This window comes from Solenopsis invicta, chromosome 8 (genome assembly GCF_016802725.1).
Source record: "Solenopsis invicta isolate M01_SB chromosome 8, UNIL_Sinv_3.0, whole genome shotgun sequence".
Classification (NCBI taxonomy): Eukaryota; Metazoa; Arthropoda; class Insecta; order Hymenoptera; family Formicidae; genus Solenopsis; species Solenopsis invicta.
In genome coordinates, this window is record NC_052671.1 from 22884728 (window position 1) to 22903118 (window position 18391).

The 18391-nt window shown below is 34.6% G+C and overlaps 1 protein-coding gene across 7 annotated transcripts in view; it reads right to left on the bottom strand.

Annotated features, from left to right (window-relative positions):
* The window catches only part of LOC105200587 (nuclear factor 1 X-type), an 89959-nt gene extending 72618 nt beyond the window's left edge, over positions 1-17341 (bottom strand). For 2 of the 7 annotated variants that reach the window (XM_026138992.2, XM_026138988.2), the window contains exons 1-2: positions 17214-17341; positions 7853-8008 (exon numbers count right to left, since the gene is read on the bottom strand). In XM_026138992.2, the coding sequence (XP_025994777.1) occupies positions 7853-8008; positions 17214-17294 (237 nt within the window). In that variant the 5' untranslated portion in view covers positions 17295-17341. The other 5 variants (XM_039452296.1, XM_026138989.2, XM_026138987.2 and 2 more) reach the window with 5 other exon arrangements.
* Positions 17342-18391: the final 1050 nt, after the last annotated feature.

An 18391-nucleotide genomic window follows, 5' to 3' on the forward strand; every position in this document is an offset into this window, starting at 1 on the left:
TATTTTCATTTTATTGAATAACTTTGTTTATAATTAATCTTTTCTGTTGAAATTTGAACGATTACATTCATCAGAGTGTTGTTTAACAGATTCTAGACTCAAAGTAATGAAATATTTATTATTTAGGACGTGATTTATAAAAATCTAATGCACTGTATAATCGGTTAAAGAAAAAAAGTGGTTATAATATGGGGCTATACCCATAAAAATATTTTAAAAAAATTAATTTAATTTAAAAGAAACACCTTTGTACATTGTTACAAAATTATATATTTTTAATTTTCCATTGTTTAGAATTTTCCTGCGTTCAGAAGCTTTAGAAATACCATTAAAAATTTCATTAAAAATATCAGTTTATCCCTGTTTAACATTAAACAACAAGCGTAAAATGATGTCTTTAATGTCTCTAAACACCGCTTTTTAGCATGACAATCGATTTAACGAAGAAATATTTCGATATAAAAATTTCGCTTAAAAAACCATATTCCATAACAAAATTCCATGTTATTGTTTTAACTTTGTATAACTCGAAATGTAAACGGCCAAATAAAAAGTTAAATAACAAAAAACACTCGAGTGTATGTACCTTCGTGTGATGATACACTCAAGTTTAAGAATAATGAGGAAGTGTATGTAATTAAAGGTTAAAAATGTACCTTGAAAAAGTTTAGAAGTGTTCAAAAATGCCTTATAACAATTGTCAGTCATTATATGTATTGGCATATTAGCATCATTAAAAAATAGCGGGCAACTAAATGAATAACTCCATAAGCAATTGTTAGAATACGTTACCTAATGACGCACATAATAGGGGTAGCCATATTGTCGACAGTAGCCATAATACCCTCTTCTCCTCTATTTATATGTTATATATTAAATATATATTTATTATAAATACATTAAACAAAGTTAAAGTTCAGAAATAATATTTAAATTTATTATTATTGTCTATAATATCTAACTTGTTATATTAACTGTATATCAGTATATTGATTGTACGATCAGTGAAAAGGTTTCAGCCATTGTAAATTTCTTTAGTAGTAAATTTCTTTAGTAAATCACTCAGTAATTTTTTCATAAGATTTTAAGCGCAAAAATCACAGACATTTTGCTATTTTAGAGCTCAGAAATGTTGCAAACATATTTCGTAACTTTTACGAAACGTTTCACCTCTTTTGAACATTTCGGTGCTGTACGTGAATAAAATTGAACAAATAACATAAAATTCAGGATACATCAACGATTCACAAATTAATTTCAAAGAAACTTTTGGCAGAAAAATTATATCTTTTGATAATTAAATGAACTGCTCTATGCAAATAGGAAAGACGTACAACGCGTAACAACAAATTGATCGCACAATCGAAAAATTTAGCAAGCAATTTAATAAGAAAGAAATATAATTAACGGTAAGAAATTGGCAATCGCTCGCATTTACCGTAATGGTAATCAGACTGAGGATAGTCAAGGAATAGCTGCAACGATGTGCCCGTGCAACTAGCACGCATTGATGTTCCGACATTTCCGTGCGCGCGCACGAATAAAATGTCAGGCACGTTCTTGCACGCTTGCATGCGCCCTCGCGTACACTCGCGAATAAAGTGGATAAGAGGTGCATTCGCGGTTCGCTCCTCACTGGAGAAAGCGACGCGCGCTTACAGTGCATCCTGCGTATACTCGATATCAGGTATGCCGAATGCGAAGGAAAGCCGTGTTCACTGGAATTGTACCGAGAGCGCATAATACCGTGACATGCGTACATGCACTATCCAGAAGGCGCGGCAGTCTCGTCACTAATTTCACACGACTGCGCTTATATACCTTCGGTTTCTTTTTGTTTGTCATCGCAACTCCGTTTCGCTTGTAAGTGTCACGCGGAGCAATGTAAAGAAAAAGAAAGAAAAAATTTAACAATCGAAATGTTTAATGTGAGTTTTGCTTTATATTAGACACTTTATTTTCAATTTTAGATGAATCGATTGTTAGCACTATCTCATTGGACGATTATTAGACGATACTTGCCACGGTAATTGCTGTTTGCGCGATAATTCCTATTTGCATAGAGCAGTTGATTTAATCGTCAAAAGATATAATTTTTCTGCCAAAAGTTTCTTTGAAATTAATTTGTGAGTCGTTGATGTATCCTGAATTTTATGTTATTTGTTCAATTTTATCCACATACAGCAGCGAAATGTTCAAAACGTGAAGTTCAAAGGTGAAACGTTTCATAAAAGCTATGAAATATGTTTGCAACATCGATTATATTGTGAATTAAATATAAAAATTTATGCACTGCGATGTTCTCTGTCTTTGCCTCTTTCTCTCTCCCCCTCCCCCTTCCTTTCTCTTCTCCCTTTTTTCGAGTCCATCACGATACTATAGATATGTGTATCCCGATACATTTCGTCGTATCCCGATAAATTTCGCTTCATTCATAAAGAAAACCCTTTGTAACTGTCGATAACATCGAAAAAGAACGATACTTTTAACTTGTCATATATCTCAACGATTTTTCCGGCGTACACATTTCCTTTATTAATTTTATCATCGTTGCTCCAACTCTCGATGCTTTGTCTCCTGCGATAAACTCCGAGGCTAAATCGCATCGCTACGAACGTTCATGCCCACAAGCTATTTATAAACATGAGAAATAAAATGAGTATTGCATTGTCGATTCAACGGTAAACAGTTTGTATTATACATGTACAATTGTTTCAAAGGTTGTACAACTGTTATTATTCAACGATACGGGAAAAATAAAAAAGGAAGAGAAAAAATGGGAAAAGATAGAAAAATTTTCAAGTATTTTTGTAGAGGAGAGGGTATTATGGCTACTGTGGATATTACGGTATACCTGACGACAAATTCTAACAATTTTTTTATGGAATTATTCAATTAATAGCCCGCCGATTGTTAGTGGTGCTAATATGCCAATACACTAGTTAACGATTATTATAAGATATTTTTACTTTTGATCACTTCTACACTTTTTCAAGGTACATTTAGTACTTAATTACACATATTTTCTTATTGCTTTTAAACTTGAGCGTATTATTACACGAATGTATGTGGGGCACGTGAAAGTGGTTCACCTAATTATACCCATTTTTAAAAATCTGAAAAAATGCTCAAAAATACTTTAATACATGTGGAATATTGTATCATAAAGCAAATTTTGGGATCGCAATGAGATCCTCTCGAAAACTAATATTTTTTCCAATACAAAATTATAATTTTAGCCAAAAGCTAAATAATATCATTTTTTATTGGTCAATTATTTAATACTACGTAAATAATATATTTTTAACAAATAACTATAAAATAAATAAAATATTTGTGAAGTCTTTGTGTTTTATTGCAAAATAAATAAGTCTAAAGAATATAAAATGCAAAGACTTCAGAACCATTTTTTTATTTTATAGTTATTTGTTAAAAATATATTATTTACGTAATATTAATTATGATCAATAAAAATTGATATTATCTAACTTTTGGTTGAAATTATAATTTTGTATTCGGAAAAAATATTCATTTTCGAGACGATTCCATTGCAAAATTTGCTTTATGGTACAATATTTTACATGTATTGAAATATTTTTGAAAATTTTTTCAGATTTTTAAAAATGGATATAATTGTTCATTTCTTTATTTGAAAACTAAAAATTTAATTTTTTCGATACTATTAAAATTTTTTTACTAAAATTAACGTTTTTATCTGAAAGTATGGGAAAAATCTTTAAAAAATTATTTCTCTAAAAATGTTTTAATTTTGGCTGCAAATGTTAAAAAAAAGTACTTTTTTAAATTTAAACGATAGCTTTCAATATCTTTGATGCAAGGCATATAATACTTATTTTTGTATCAACTTTTTACATTATGTTCGCTAACATGTTTTCATTATTATTAAAAAAATCCCAAACAGTTTATTTTTAGGTGGACCCTTTTCACATAGAATGCCCCATGTACACTTGAGTGTTTTTTTGTTGTTTTTTTTTTATTGTTTAGTTTTTTATTTGGCTGTAGATACTTCGAGTTATGCAGAATTAAAGAATAACATGGGATTTTGATAACTTATTTTTTTAAATAAAATTTTCATATCAAAATATTTCTCTGATAAATCGATTGTTACTCTAAAGGGCGATGTTTAGAAACATCAGAGATATCATTTTATGTTTAATGTTAAACAGGGATAAAATGATATTTTTAATGATTTCTTTAAAGTTTTTGAATGCAGGAAAATTTTAAATCAGAAAAATTTTAAACAATGGAAAATTAAAAATATATAACTTTGTAACAAAATACTGTGTACTTTTATAAACTAAACTAATTTTTAAAAAATTATTTTTGGGGTAACCATATTAGCCATATTACCATCACTTTTTTTTTCTACCGATTATGCAGTGCGTCACATTTTTATAAATCGTGTCCTAAGTAATAACTATTTCATTAATGAGAATCTAGAATCTGTTGAACAACACTTTGACTATAATCATTAAAATTTCAATATAAAATATTGATTATAAATAAAGTTATGCAATAAAATGAAAATAAGTGCTATAGTATCCTCTTCTCCTCTAATATATGAAGAAAACACTATTGAACGAAGTAACAACGTAACAACAAAACGTATCTGTGTGACATGTATAGAGAAAAAAAATAAAATTTGTCACTATAGAACGTCAACACGAAATAAATTGCATTTAAGGCTGCGAGCAATGTCAGTTCGATAAATTGTCGTTCAATGATAAGAGTAGGTCGTACAAGGAAAAAAACGAAGAAAATTCCGAGTAAGATAGGGAGAGCCTAAGAATGTATTTATTAATTTGGCAAACTCTCCAGCCATGTATATGTCTACCGACCCTTTACGTTACTATGTTATAACGCGAACAAAGCGACCCCGCGATTTCTTTATAGGCAATATTCTGGGGTTTATCTAGAACGCCTCTAGATGTTGTAGATATTACTGTCTCTCGAAACAGCCCGAGTAAGAGTATTGGCTGTTTTTCGTACTCCGAATATGAATCATCGCAAGTATAAAAATTGAAATTGTCGACGACCATACGTATATCAATTCTGTACTTTCCCTTTTCGTTTCAGGAGCAACATTTTCGTTTTACTTTTCTTCATTGTGCTTCTCAATTTTCACTAAAAGTACAAATAACTCGCGATTTTGAATTTTCGTTTAACGACTACAAAGCAACGCGTAGATATCGAAAATTCGATATCTTGAGATTCACTGGAAATTTCTCACAGCGTTTTACTCGCATGTACTTGTATTTGTTTTGGCGACGTTTGCGTAACAAGTATTCGATACAGTCCCATGTAACTTTTTAGATTCTTGTAAATCACGGATTCTGTGCAAGAAAGGGTCTCGCTTAGGTTTAAACATTTATATGCAAGCTCGAAATGAATCTCAGCAATACGCAAAAGAGTACTTCGTGCCACTAGCACGAAACTACTTCAATGGAAATGAAACATTATACCTGCTAATTACCAGCTGAATACATCTCAAAGCACTTATTAATACGGATAATCTATCGTGATTTGTCTTAGTGTGTCATAAATATCGATAACACTGAATACCGGAAAAATGGAATCCGTTTCGTTCGTTTTACAAAGTGATTAATTTAGCACAGACGCAGACAATCGGTTTTTATTCCCTTTGGACGAATGACGATTATGAAACGGAGTCTGTCGAAACGAATTCTCCGCTATGCTACGTGAAGTTTTCGGCTAACAAGCCGGAAAAGGTGACAATGTGATCGACGAGTGGTACGGTAGAAAGGGTAGCGCGCTGCTAGTTTGCATAAATTTAGGAAATACAGGGTAGAAAATCGATATCTGCATAGAGATTATAGATGGTGGTTGGTAGGCGCCGCGTAGCCGCAGCCTCCGTCGCGACGGCGTATGCGCTACATGTCTACGTCCTCCAACACCATTTTCGACCGCCCCAAACCGACCGGCCATCCCACCCTCTCCCAACTCATCCCCATTACCGAAAAGTTGGTGTGCAACGCTCGCGTAGCGGATATTTCTCGTGAGTGTTGGTGCTCTCCCATCCTCTCCCCTCTCACTCCTCCACCTCTCTCACCCTCTCCCTCTCTCACCCTCTCCCTCTCCCTCTCCCCCCCCTCTCTCACTCTTTCTCTCTCACTCTCTTTCTCTCTCACTCTAGATCCTTCCGATCGTTCCACTCCTCTCGCATAGACTCTCTCGATCCACCGCGACCCTTTCAACCCTCCGCCGAGCCGCACATACTCCTCTCGCATACATACGCTCTATCTTTCTCTTGCGAGCGATGCGCCGGGAAGCGCCGGGCCGCATCACACCACACCGCACCGCGCCGTGCCGCGTACCCACTACCACTCTGGTTTATCCCCGTCTATCCGTCCATTGCTCACATTCTCTTTCTTTTGCTCCGACTTCCTACCTCTTTTGCTCACGCTACTCGCTCGTCTCGGTCCCTCACAGCGCCCTATACCCGAATTGAAGTAGTCGATATCGTACTGCGGTCTGTCTCGAAATTAAGAGAAAACGACAGACTCCCGTCGCGAGTAGTCTGGCTCATATCTCTCGTTGTTTTCCATCTACGTCCCTTTATTCCCGGATTTCTTTTTCCAACGTATATTAATGCGCCGCGTTGCTACACTTGCAAAATGTATATAATACGCTATTGACAATTCTCGATAGGACTAAATAATGATGAAACTTGTACACGAACATATTTTAAGACGGATTATCGTTTCCTTCGGTCGTTCAGTTCTTTGTTTCATTTCTAGGCAATTTAAACGAAATTGTTTCGCTACGTTTACCTATATAATTATAATCCTTCCATACGGCATTGAATATTCCAGTAATATTTTCAACGTTTCTGCAATATTATTGAAATATTGAAATACTGAAATATTCTCTGCCGTATAGGTTACGACATTCGATCCAGTCAACGTAAAAAAAATACTTTTTTTTCGTTCCTACGACTCTTTTAGTCTGCAAAGTAAGCTATCTTGGAACAATCTTTGCTATATCATTGAATAATAGCCTTTAAAAGTAATTTTAAATAGAAACAAGACTGTATATTTTAATTTCATGGAACGTTGTCGCATCATCCTACAAATAAATTACGTCGTGCCGGTATTCGTACACAGAGAACACTTTAAGCATTGCGCTTTACGTGTTAACAAACAATCTTGTACTTTCATTCATTGTTTGTTCATACGGTAAACCGTCATACGCGAATGATGCAAGACAAATTTAAATTTAATTTCGATGAATTTCTATCATGACAATGGTCTACTGCAAGAGATATTCCCGTCTTACGCGGAATTTGTCAAAAGACTTTTTTCACTTACAGTCAGCAACGTAAATTTGTAGTTAAAAACTTATTCGAAAATAGGACAAAAATGCTGAAAATAAAGAAAAGAGAAACGCCTATGCGCCACTAGTTAATGCCGGCCGCTCTTCCGCTAAATACCGCAACATCGCGAAATTAAAATATTGATCGGGCGCTGTCGCGAGGGAGGATGGGAATCACGGTGGAGAGAAGCAACGGGCCGATAGCATTAGCAATAGTACCACGTCCAATCGTGATATCGTCGAATGGACACGACAGGCTACTAGAAAAGAAATTTAATCGCAAGATTCACTATTTATTACTAAATGTTGTAATTATTCAATTTATAATGCGCGCGCGCATGGTACGTGTACACACAACAAACAAGATCTCTGTTTCGAATCAATTGAGTGAAGATTGATTTATCGATAATTTGATTTCTATATACAGTTAAAAAAAAAGGTATTAGAAATCAAAGAGGAACATACATTAAACTAATTGGTCAAACAGTTGGTCACTCACCTGGAGTTCCTCTTTACATTGACGTTCCTCTTCTAAGCTCATCCGCTTTTCGTGTTTCTTATAATACCGTCTTTTGGCAGCTTGTAGATTGAACCATGTATACGAGAAAGACTTCACGAATGGTAGAAGAGCCTCGATAAATGGATGGAACTCATCCTGCAATCATACAATGTTTACTCTTTTTCATAACATTGTTCATATCTGTGTTATTATATTAAACTTTACACTTTGCAGTAGAAATTCGCTTTTTTTTCAAGTACGCAGACAATTGACTACTATATTAAGTTTTGTAAATCACAGATATTAATGGAGAAGTTCACACAGGAATAAAACACGAACGACATCTAAACCTACTAGTTCAACTAGCATTGAGATTGAAATATCTTTGTTAATAGACTAGAGACACGTTCCATTATTCACTCAGAATACTGAAAATCTATAGTATATGTAAAATGAACTATAGATTTTCAGTAGTCGCAGTCAATTTCAGAATGCATCCTAAATGTATAAAATAAATTAAAGTAAAAAGAATATCTTGTTTTTTTCGACAAACGTTTTTTTTGACTCTTTCGATATAGGTCTTTACAAAATTAATATAGATAAAACTGTTAATCTTTTAAGTTCCTTAACCATTATTTCAAATTAAAATTTATTATTTTTAATTTTATTATCATTATTTAGTTAATGTTTTACGTCACATCTCAAAACTATCATAATTCTAAATATTTGTGTAAATAATTGGATTGAAAGTTATTTAATTTTTCGTTCACATTAATTAATTCTTATATAAAGTCAGATTTATTTGCAAATTTGGTCAAAATATATTTATACACTAATTATGGTATATATAATATATACATATAGTAAAATATAGTATATTTTATGTACTAATAAGACTTTAAGAAATATTTGTGCAAAAATTCATTTAAATTCATTTATTTTTTTTTTTAAATTATTTACGAGGGGAAATTCACAGCCGGCATTGGTGTACAAAATTTCGGCAGTGGACTGCCGAAAAAAGTAAGCAGTGACCTATAATATTGACGGCATTGTCGTCAGTGGTTGGGGAGTGGTGAGCTCACTTCAGAGTCGGTTTTTCGATCATGGGGTTGAGCACAAAAATTTTTTCTTGCATATTCCGAAAGTACATAAATAAAAGAATATTTTAAGCCTATAATCAATTTCATAATTGCTTTCTTTCTGGTAGTTTACTCTTGTACCTGAACGGTGGGGTGCTCACTTCAGGGTCGGTTTTTCGATCACGTGGTTGAGCACAAAAATCTGGTCTTGCATATTTCGAAAGCACATAAGTAGGAGAATATTTTAAGCCTATAATCAGTTTCAGAATTGCTTTCTTTCTGGTACTTTACTCTTGTACCGTTAATGTGTATTCGTACTTTCGGGACGATTTTCTCGAAGAGATTAAGTACGAACATTTATTTATATATCGTTGGAAAGCACATAAAAAGCACTTAATTTTAGTGTATTTATTTTTTTATTTTATTAATTATTTATATGAGTTGGTGCTGGCTTAACGTTAAGCTGGCACCCCCACCTTCAATCTCATTTTCCTGCTAAACCGCTCGGGCACAAAAATTTCAAATAGGGTACATAATTAGCACATAAAAAGCACTTAATTTTGGCATAAGTGGCGTTTCGATTTTTTGTGGTGGGGGTGCTAACTTAACAGACATTGTTATTTTTAGTATTCTATTGTTTGAAGTTAGGTATACCTATGCATAAGACATCACATAATAATGTGCAATTACAGTAAAATGTATAGAATTTTTAAAGAAGAACGTTTAAAATTTATTTTGATTACAAACAAATACAATATCAAGGTCATTATTTTGATTATTTTTATTATTATTTTTAGTGTTCCATTGTTTGAAGTTATATGCATAAGACAGCACATAATAATGTGCAATTACATTAAAATGTATAGATACAGTTCGTAAATAAAATTTTTGGAAGTTTTTTGTATAATTGTGTAGAATACTTCGGGAAAGCTTTAGAATTCTTGTGCAGGCATTGGCGTATGATAATGGGCACGCGGTAGTGTTCATAATTGCATGGCATTGCCTTAATTTTAATATAGGATTGACGGCATTGTAGGCATTGACTAACAATAAGCATTGTCGGCAGTGTACAAAAATGTCGGCAGTGTTTTACAGCAATGCCAAAAATCGGCATTGGTGTACAAAATTTTGGGTTGTGAATTCCCCCTCGATTATTTATCTAAAATTGTAGCAAAATACGATTATTGTGCTATATAAGCTATTATAAATTGTTTTATTTTTTGCAGTTGATTTTAGAGTGTATTCTTTTTTTCTTATTTGTAACTCAGAACCGAAGACAAAAAGTTTTTTGTCTACAGTTCTAAGTTAGAAAAAAGATATTCTAAGAAATTTACAATTTTATATTTCAATGATTTTTAATCATATTATTACTCAAACATTCTTAAAGAATAATATGATTCACCTAGCTTCGCTAAAAATAAAGTATAATTGCGTAGCACAAAAGAAACAAAAAAATTAAAATGATAAACAGCAATGACAAAGTTATACAAATTAACAAATACGCAAGTATAATATGAAAGTTAAGATTCATATAACACAACTATGATTTTTGGCTAAATCCGCTAAAAATTTATTAATGTTTGGCTAATTCATAATAATTTACATATACTTTGTAATAGAAGAAGTGTATTACAAATTATAACTCTAATTAATTTCATTTTTAGTTCACTATTAATTTCAAAGCAAATTATTAATTTTGAAGAAATTACTTCATAAAATAAAGCACAGAAGCTTTCTTGATTTCAATACCAATCTATAAAATTTGTATTTATTTTTTTATTGCTAGAATTTGAAACGCATTAAACGTCTAACACATAGTATTAACAAATATCACCATTAACTCTTTCAGAGAAAAGTTACATTGTCGCAAAAACTAAATTTTATTATAATAAAATTTATATTAATTATTAAAATAAAATTTACATGATAAAGTTGGTCATTCTGACTTATCGATCACTACGGTAATGTTTAGACGTTATACATTCATTACTGATGATACATACGAGGGGGCTAATATCTTGCCAACAAAGTTGCACATATATTGGAACATATTCGACGCATCTTTATATATTCATGTATCATGAAAAAACATGGAAACATACTCACCAAATATGCTCCGATATGCGTGCAATTTCGTGTGAGAAAACACTTATGTGTGTACATATTTGTAAGTATTATGTACGATTTATTCGTAATTGTGCGTTGTTGTCAAGTTTCAGAAGGTACGCATATCAGCAGAAATGACATTTTTCTCAAAATTCACATATTGGATATCAACGTTTTCCTTAATTACACGTTATACTGAATATATTTTAATGGTATTTTTTGATAATTCCAGTTAATATGTTTCTTATTTTATTATTGACATACGGAAATTGTAATAGGTACATGGTCAATCTATGTATCATTTGAGAGTAAGAATACGTGTTACAAATAAGCATATTTTATATAATAATTGTCATTGAAGCAGTACAGTAAACATTAAAACAGTATAGATTGACTTCAAATTTTATGCACATAAAAACAAAATACATTAATAAGCATTTTAACAAAATATATAATTATAGCAATATTGTCTTTGAAATTCTGTTTAGCTCATACACAGCATGGAAATTTTTCAGAAAAATTTTAAAGAATTGTAAATATAAAAGAGTTACAATAAAAATTATATGTATGTTACATTTAACATTTTTAGACTATTTGAAAGTATATTGCGAATATGAGTATGTTGATAACCAAAAAAAAAAATATTATTTGCGTGATTTTGCAAATATTATTTTTTTATAATGTCAAAGGAATAATTTATACTTCAAGATTATTATTTTGAATATTGATTAATAATCTTTTTATTTTTGGAGCATTTACTTCGGAAAAAGTGTGCAACCTAACCGTAAATCCGATTTCATTCTTTCTCGTGGTTTGTTTTCATGCAACTTCAAACAACTTTTTCTTTTATACAGTCCTATACAAACATTTTCAAACAATGATATATGTTTTTTAAATTTTTGACAACAGCACGATTTTCTAATTTCCATTTTTCATTATTCAAAGACATGAAACAAAGGTTTATTCTTATTGTTTCTAAAATAAGACACTTTGTCAGAATAAAGTAAAATTTTCGGTGATACTGTTAAAAGAAGGCGCAACGAATCATGCATATAATTTTTCTCTTTAGTGTGATCTATATATTTACACAAAAACTTTCAACTACCTCTCATATTGTATGATTTTATTTATGGGATCTTTCTGATTGAAAAAGTAAAAAAAATCAATTTTTATTGCATTATTTGAATCCCACTTTATGATCCTGGATTAGCGATTAGTAAAAAAACATTTGAATTATATGCGTAGAAAATCTGTATATAATTTTAAAGTTTTTTTGAAAACCATGTTTTTAAGACCGCGGATAATTCTTTAGTAAAACCGACCTGACCGATTAATTTTAAATTTTGCACAATTATTACTGACATTTCTTTTTACAGTTCGTGAATCACATATTTACATTTATAAATTTATTGAATCTTTTTTTTTAAAGGAAGTGCACGAAAAAATGCTGAAACTCAAAACACGATTTTCACTTTGCCGTCATTTCATTAAATTTTGAAATTTTTAACCCAAATGTTGGTTACTGCATATACCAATGTAGAATGCTGGTAAAAGAGAATTATTAAAATATTTTCATCCGAAGACCGCGGAAACATCCCGCGATTTTTCTCAACGCGTCAAATTTTTAATGGACCAAGAAAAGAGAGTGGAAAAGAGAAATGTCATTATGCAATTTATAAGGCAAAACTTCGTATTAAAACAAATAAAAAGTTTCGTCTTAATTAGTTATATAGTTTGTTCACAATCCACTTCCAAAAATAATCAATTTTTGGGATGCCTCTGAACCAGAGACATCCTTTAAAGTTTACAATCTGATGAATATAATAAATGTAGATATGATTTTTCAAGTTTGTAAAAATAATACACATTAGATATACATATGAATACAATAGCTATTTTATAATAAATCAGTAAAATTTACTACAAAGAAATAATTTTCACTTGTTTGAGATAAACAAGTTACTTGAATAGTATTAATATATTTATTTAAGTTCAGTTATTTTTTCTTTCAGTGTGTGTATAACACAATATTTGCGTAACGTTCTCGTACTTGTATTTTACTACATAAAATATAAATTTTAATATTACTTAAATAAAATTTATTAGTAACATTTATCAATTTTTCTTTGAAAAACTCAAAATAAATTTCTCTAAATTAAAATGTGAAGTTAAAGCATTAAAACGAATACCATTTAATTGGTTTACCATTTAATTGGATTACCTATTACACTAATCCATTATGGTTATTGGTACCATAGTCTGATTATAAAAAACACATAATTGTATCAATCTATTGCTCTAATGTTACCATAAGCTATAGAACGAGCCACAATAACGTTAAAATGACATAAATATAAATCATGATTGCAAAGAGACTTCTTTTACTAATGATTTTGATGTCATAACTTTTTGTTTTGCATGTTTTGGGCATGTTCTGTGCATGTAATAAATTTTAAAATATTTTTGTTGCATTTTATTTCACATTTTATATCACAAGATTGTAGAAACTTTGTTGTAACATTTCATACGACATTTTGCAAAATTTTTTAGAATTGTACATGAAATGTGAAATATGTTAAAATCTTTCTAAAAAATGTGTATATATTGTATATATTGACAGTAATTTAATTTTTAATTGTTTGTACTTGATTTACTTCTTTTATATACGTTAAAAAAAATATTAAATAAACTTTAGTTTTGCGATTTACTTGTTATCAGATCTATTAACATCTTTAATATAAACGATGTGTATATCTGATGATATATCTAACGATAATAATTTAATTCAATAGCTTTTCTCTCTCTCTCTCTCTCTCTCTTTCTACACACACACACGCGCGCGCGTGCACACACAAAGAAAAAATTCTTATTCACCCACGTTTATTAAAGTCTTCAATTTTATTTTAAATTATGTATTATTCGTATAATTTTTGTACGCTTTAGGGTACCAAAGCACTAAATAAATGTCGATTTATTCATTCTCTCTTTTCTCTATTCATAATGAATATTATTCTCTTATCGTGTACATCTTGAATGCTACAAATTAATAGCTAAAGAATACAAACGAACCATCGAGTATTCGCAAACACTGCAGCCGCTGTAGTACACTACCGTCTGTCCGTTCCTCCTGTCAGCGTTTGGCTGTCAGAAACAGCGATTCTCGCGGTAATGATTGCGAAGACTCCGATGCTCCTCCACGCCGCAATTGCAGATCGCTCGCGGCCTCATCTGTACCGATCGGATCTGTTCTAGAGAAAAAGCGATCCTTCTAGAGAAGAAGGCTTCCTCGCGACTTTATAGCAGCCGAGCGCACACGAGTCAATAGTCGAGAATCCTTCCAAGACTTCCTTGATTCACGCGCTCGCGCACTTTTCTCTCTCTCTCTCTCTCTCTCTCTCTTCCTTCTCACGTATTTTTCTCCTATTCGACAAACCTATTTATCCTCACTTTTGACAAGAAGTCTCACACCATCGAGGAACCGCTGCCAACGACGGTAATCTTGCGACACCGTCTCTGTAAACGCTGTCGCGCCTACAATATTCTGCGTGTTCTGTATCAATTGTGCAATAATCCCGCACAACTCTTACTGACGCTATCACCGTGGAATTATTTTGACATTTGTTACTCGAGCGATCGTCCTTTCGAAGCGATGTCACTAATGTTAGAAGCGAGACAATCCTTTTCTAAAGAAAATCCCAAGCTCATCCCTATCGAATCTCACTTACAGCTCTTTTTGTTTAAAAGAGATTCTTTAAACTTGTTTCAGTTTGAATTTCAAGCATCAAAAGCACCAGCGATCCCGCTGGGTTCTCGAAACGTAAGCGAAATGTGCGCGCGACGAAGCGACGAAAAGAGGAAAAGGAATCGAAGGAGAAGAGTATATCGATAATGCTCGCGCTCTCTTCTTCGGTAGCTCGTCAGACATCGGTCGGACGAAGCGCCTGTCAGACGCGTACGGTTATCAGGCGAGAGAGAGCGAAGGAACAAACGTACGTATGAGCAAAATAATAAGAAACGAGCGCAATGGAGAGACGGGACCGTCGCTCACGGACGTTTTACGGACGCGCCATTGCACGTTTACACGCGCGTCCATTTGTCTATGTAACGCTGTTATTTTCGGAGGCCAACGAAAATCAGAAACATTAAACACTCGTCATCGCGGCAAGGATAAAAAAAAAACACATTGAAGAAAAAACGCGCGGTGAATTTTTGGGATATATTTGGGAGGTACAAGCGGAAAAGCCAAAGGAAACGATTCCAATGCGTCTTCTCGTCTCCTTTTTTTTCTTTTTCTTTTTTTTATTTTGTCTTCCTTTTTTTTTTTTTACTCTAAGTTACTCCTCACGCGAGAAAATTCATGCCAAAAACCGACGAGTAGCCAAGCGGGAAGAAGCGCAAAGTGAATCACTCCCGGAAAACGATGGACACACGGGAAACGTACCATTGTCAGGTACGAGCGATTTGCGAACTCAAATTAGAGTCCGTCAACTCCTCCTCCTTCTGTTCTTCCGCCACCACCGTTTTCTCCTCCTCCTCCTCCTTCTCCTCCTCCTCCTCCTCCTCCTCCTTCTCCTCCTCCTCCTCTTCTGCTCTTACTCGAGCAATAACGCGTGGCGCAAACTCGCGTTTGAAAAAATTCACGAGTCACAACTGACGAAACGTCTCGGGTTAACGTAACTTTTGCCGGTCATTTGTAGAAATGAAAAGAAATTCTCTATACAACGATATAGTAAATAAACAACAAGGCGAAACTGTGAGAGCCACCGTAAGAATGAGCCAGGTGTCTTTATAGTAAATAATGCATTGCGAGCATCGATTCGATGGGAAAGCGCGCAACTCGAATCCACCGATCAGCATGGAAAAAAACGGAGCGACGAGCAATCAGCGAAACCAAACATAAAATTAACACTTTCGATTCGCCCACGCAAATTCAAGCAGCGAGAATCCGTATCCGTCGAACATCTGGCTCTATATAAAGCGCTTGGTACAGTTTTCCCATATTCTTTCGAGAGATACGTTGCACCGCGCCATTTCAGCGTTGAAGCTCCAACGAGGCACAGTCGAATAGATGATTTTGAAGGAGCGCCGTAACTTTATTGCGATAACGCAGACACGAGATAACAAAATAACCGCCGAGATAATTTTTTCTTTCTTTCTTTCTTTCTTTTCTTTAAGCGCGAACCGTCACTTCGGCTGCAAAGGCAAGTTGGGCACGCAATTACGTAGGAGGGCGCTATTTTGGATTCCGCGGACTCGTACGTCTCGTCGTTAGCGGGACCGGCGGTGCGACGGATGCAACGTCGGTCGTCGCGACGACACTGAGACGCCGGTCGTCAGGACGCGCGTATCGAGACGCGGACGGTTCCGCGCGCGCGGCGGCCAGGTACGGCACCCTAAACAGTTATTAATAGCCCCTGTCCTAGCTTACTAGATTTGCCCTCGAACTGACGCTACGCAACGCAACGCGACGTCAGGCGATTCCTGCGTTTTCTTTTCTAATCCTTCCGCTCTTCTCCTATTAACACTCTTTGTCAAAAGGTAAAATTTGGATTTGTCAAATTTCGTAATGTAACCTTGCGTTTTACCCGTGATTTGGAATCAAATTTTAAATCTGGAATAAGAACGGCATCGAAGCACGTTGAATTGATGCGTAGTACACACATACGTGCACGTACGCACGCGGGCGCGCACACATGCACACACGCACACGCGCGCGCGCACACACATGCAAAGTTTACGTTGCATAAATTAATCGAGATGTGAGAAAATTATAATTGAAAGTAAACTGAAAAGATTTTACCTCTAATAGTACAAGATATCGTATGAATATTCTAGAATATTCTAGATATCGTACGAACATTCGCACAATATCGTGATATCGTGCATATATTATTGAAAATCACAATATTCGTTCTATATGTCTCATAAAATATAACGCTAAATAGATCGATCAGATCAAGTAAATAAGATAACGAAGCGCGCGCGTTTGAAACACGCGTACTCGTGTAATCACTGTCACCGCGCTTTTTAATATTGATAAAATCTATAAATGTTTGAAAACTGTCGATCAACAAAATAAAGTGGGAAGCAGAAGCGCACATGCACGAAATAACAAATTCGAGTAATTTTCTACGCGAATGGCGAATGTAAACAAGGTGTTTTAAAAATCTAAGCACCTGTCCAACAGAAGGAGCCTGCAGATAAGTCGAGACATCCGGTTCCACCATGCAGCTTCTCAGAGTGTCCGGGATGAACATGAGTAGTCTGAACGTTTTCTGAGAGCCAGGCTGGAGCTGGTTCGACCCTGCCGTCGGTGTCTGACGTCGCTGGACGTCGCTGGACGTCGCTGGACGCCGCTCGACGCCGCTTGACGCCGCTCGACGTCGCGCTTTAACACCCAAGTCCAATGACGGTCGTTACCATGCGAAAAAAGAGTTTAGTTCGGCTAAGGAGCGCGGAGTCCAAATTATCCGTTTTCGAAATTCCGTTATCGTTCAAATAACGAAAACCGCGTACTAGGAACCTTTTTCAATGTACAGCTGTACGATCGCTCTCGCGAGTTCTCGAGGGTAAAGCACGTGGATCGAAGGAATTTTCTTCCCTCGCGAGCTATCAGGAAAGTTTCAGACGATCCGGTGATAGTAGTGGTAGTAGTAGTGGTGGTGGTGGTGGTGGTGGAGGCGGTGGTAGTGGTGGTGCGGTCGTACCGAGTTCTCAAGCTCCGGGGGGATCTCCTGTCTTTGATGATTCGAGCGCTACCTCTCGCAAACGATCCCGCGCTCTCGAAAAACGTTCTCGTAGAACTGTCGTTCCCGACACCGACGAGTCTGCCGTTGGCGATAGTATTACGGATGCTATTGACACTGCTGAACTGTCGTTTGTCGGGTAGTGACGAGACGCCGCACCCAAGCACACGCATCCTATCTAACCGCAGCAGCCACAATTGCGAACTTTTCAATTTCGGATCTCCTTTGTGTGTGTCCCTCTTTCTCTCTCTCTCTCTTTCGTATCGTCAAAATTCGCGATTCTCCCCCACACATACACACGCACACACTCACACTGTATCGCTCCTTCCTCGTGTCTCTTTCTTTCTCTCTCTTTTACACTCTATTTCTCCTGCCTGTTTTTATCTTACCGATTTTTATTTCTTCCTATTTTTGATATCACTTTTTCTTTCTGCCTGTGGGAGGGTTGTTCCCTAGATTTCTCTCTTTCTCTCTTCAGACTTTTGTTTTTTAATGTGTTTCTTGCTCCCCCTCTCTCTCTCTCCCCCTCTTCCTCCCTATCTCTTGTTCTCTGTCTTTCTTTATCAGTATTTCACTTTTCTCTTTTCTCTCTCTCTCTCTCTCCTTTG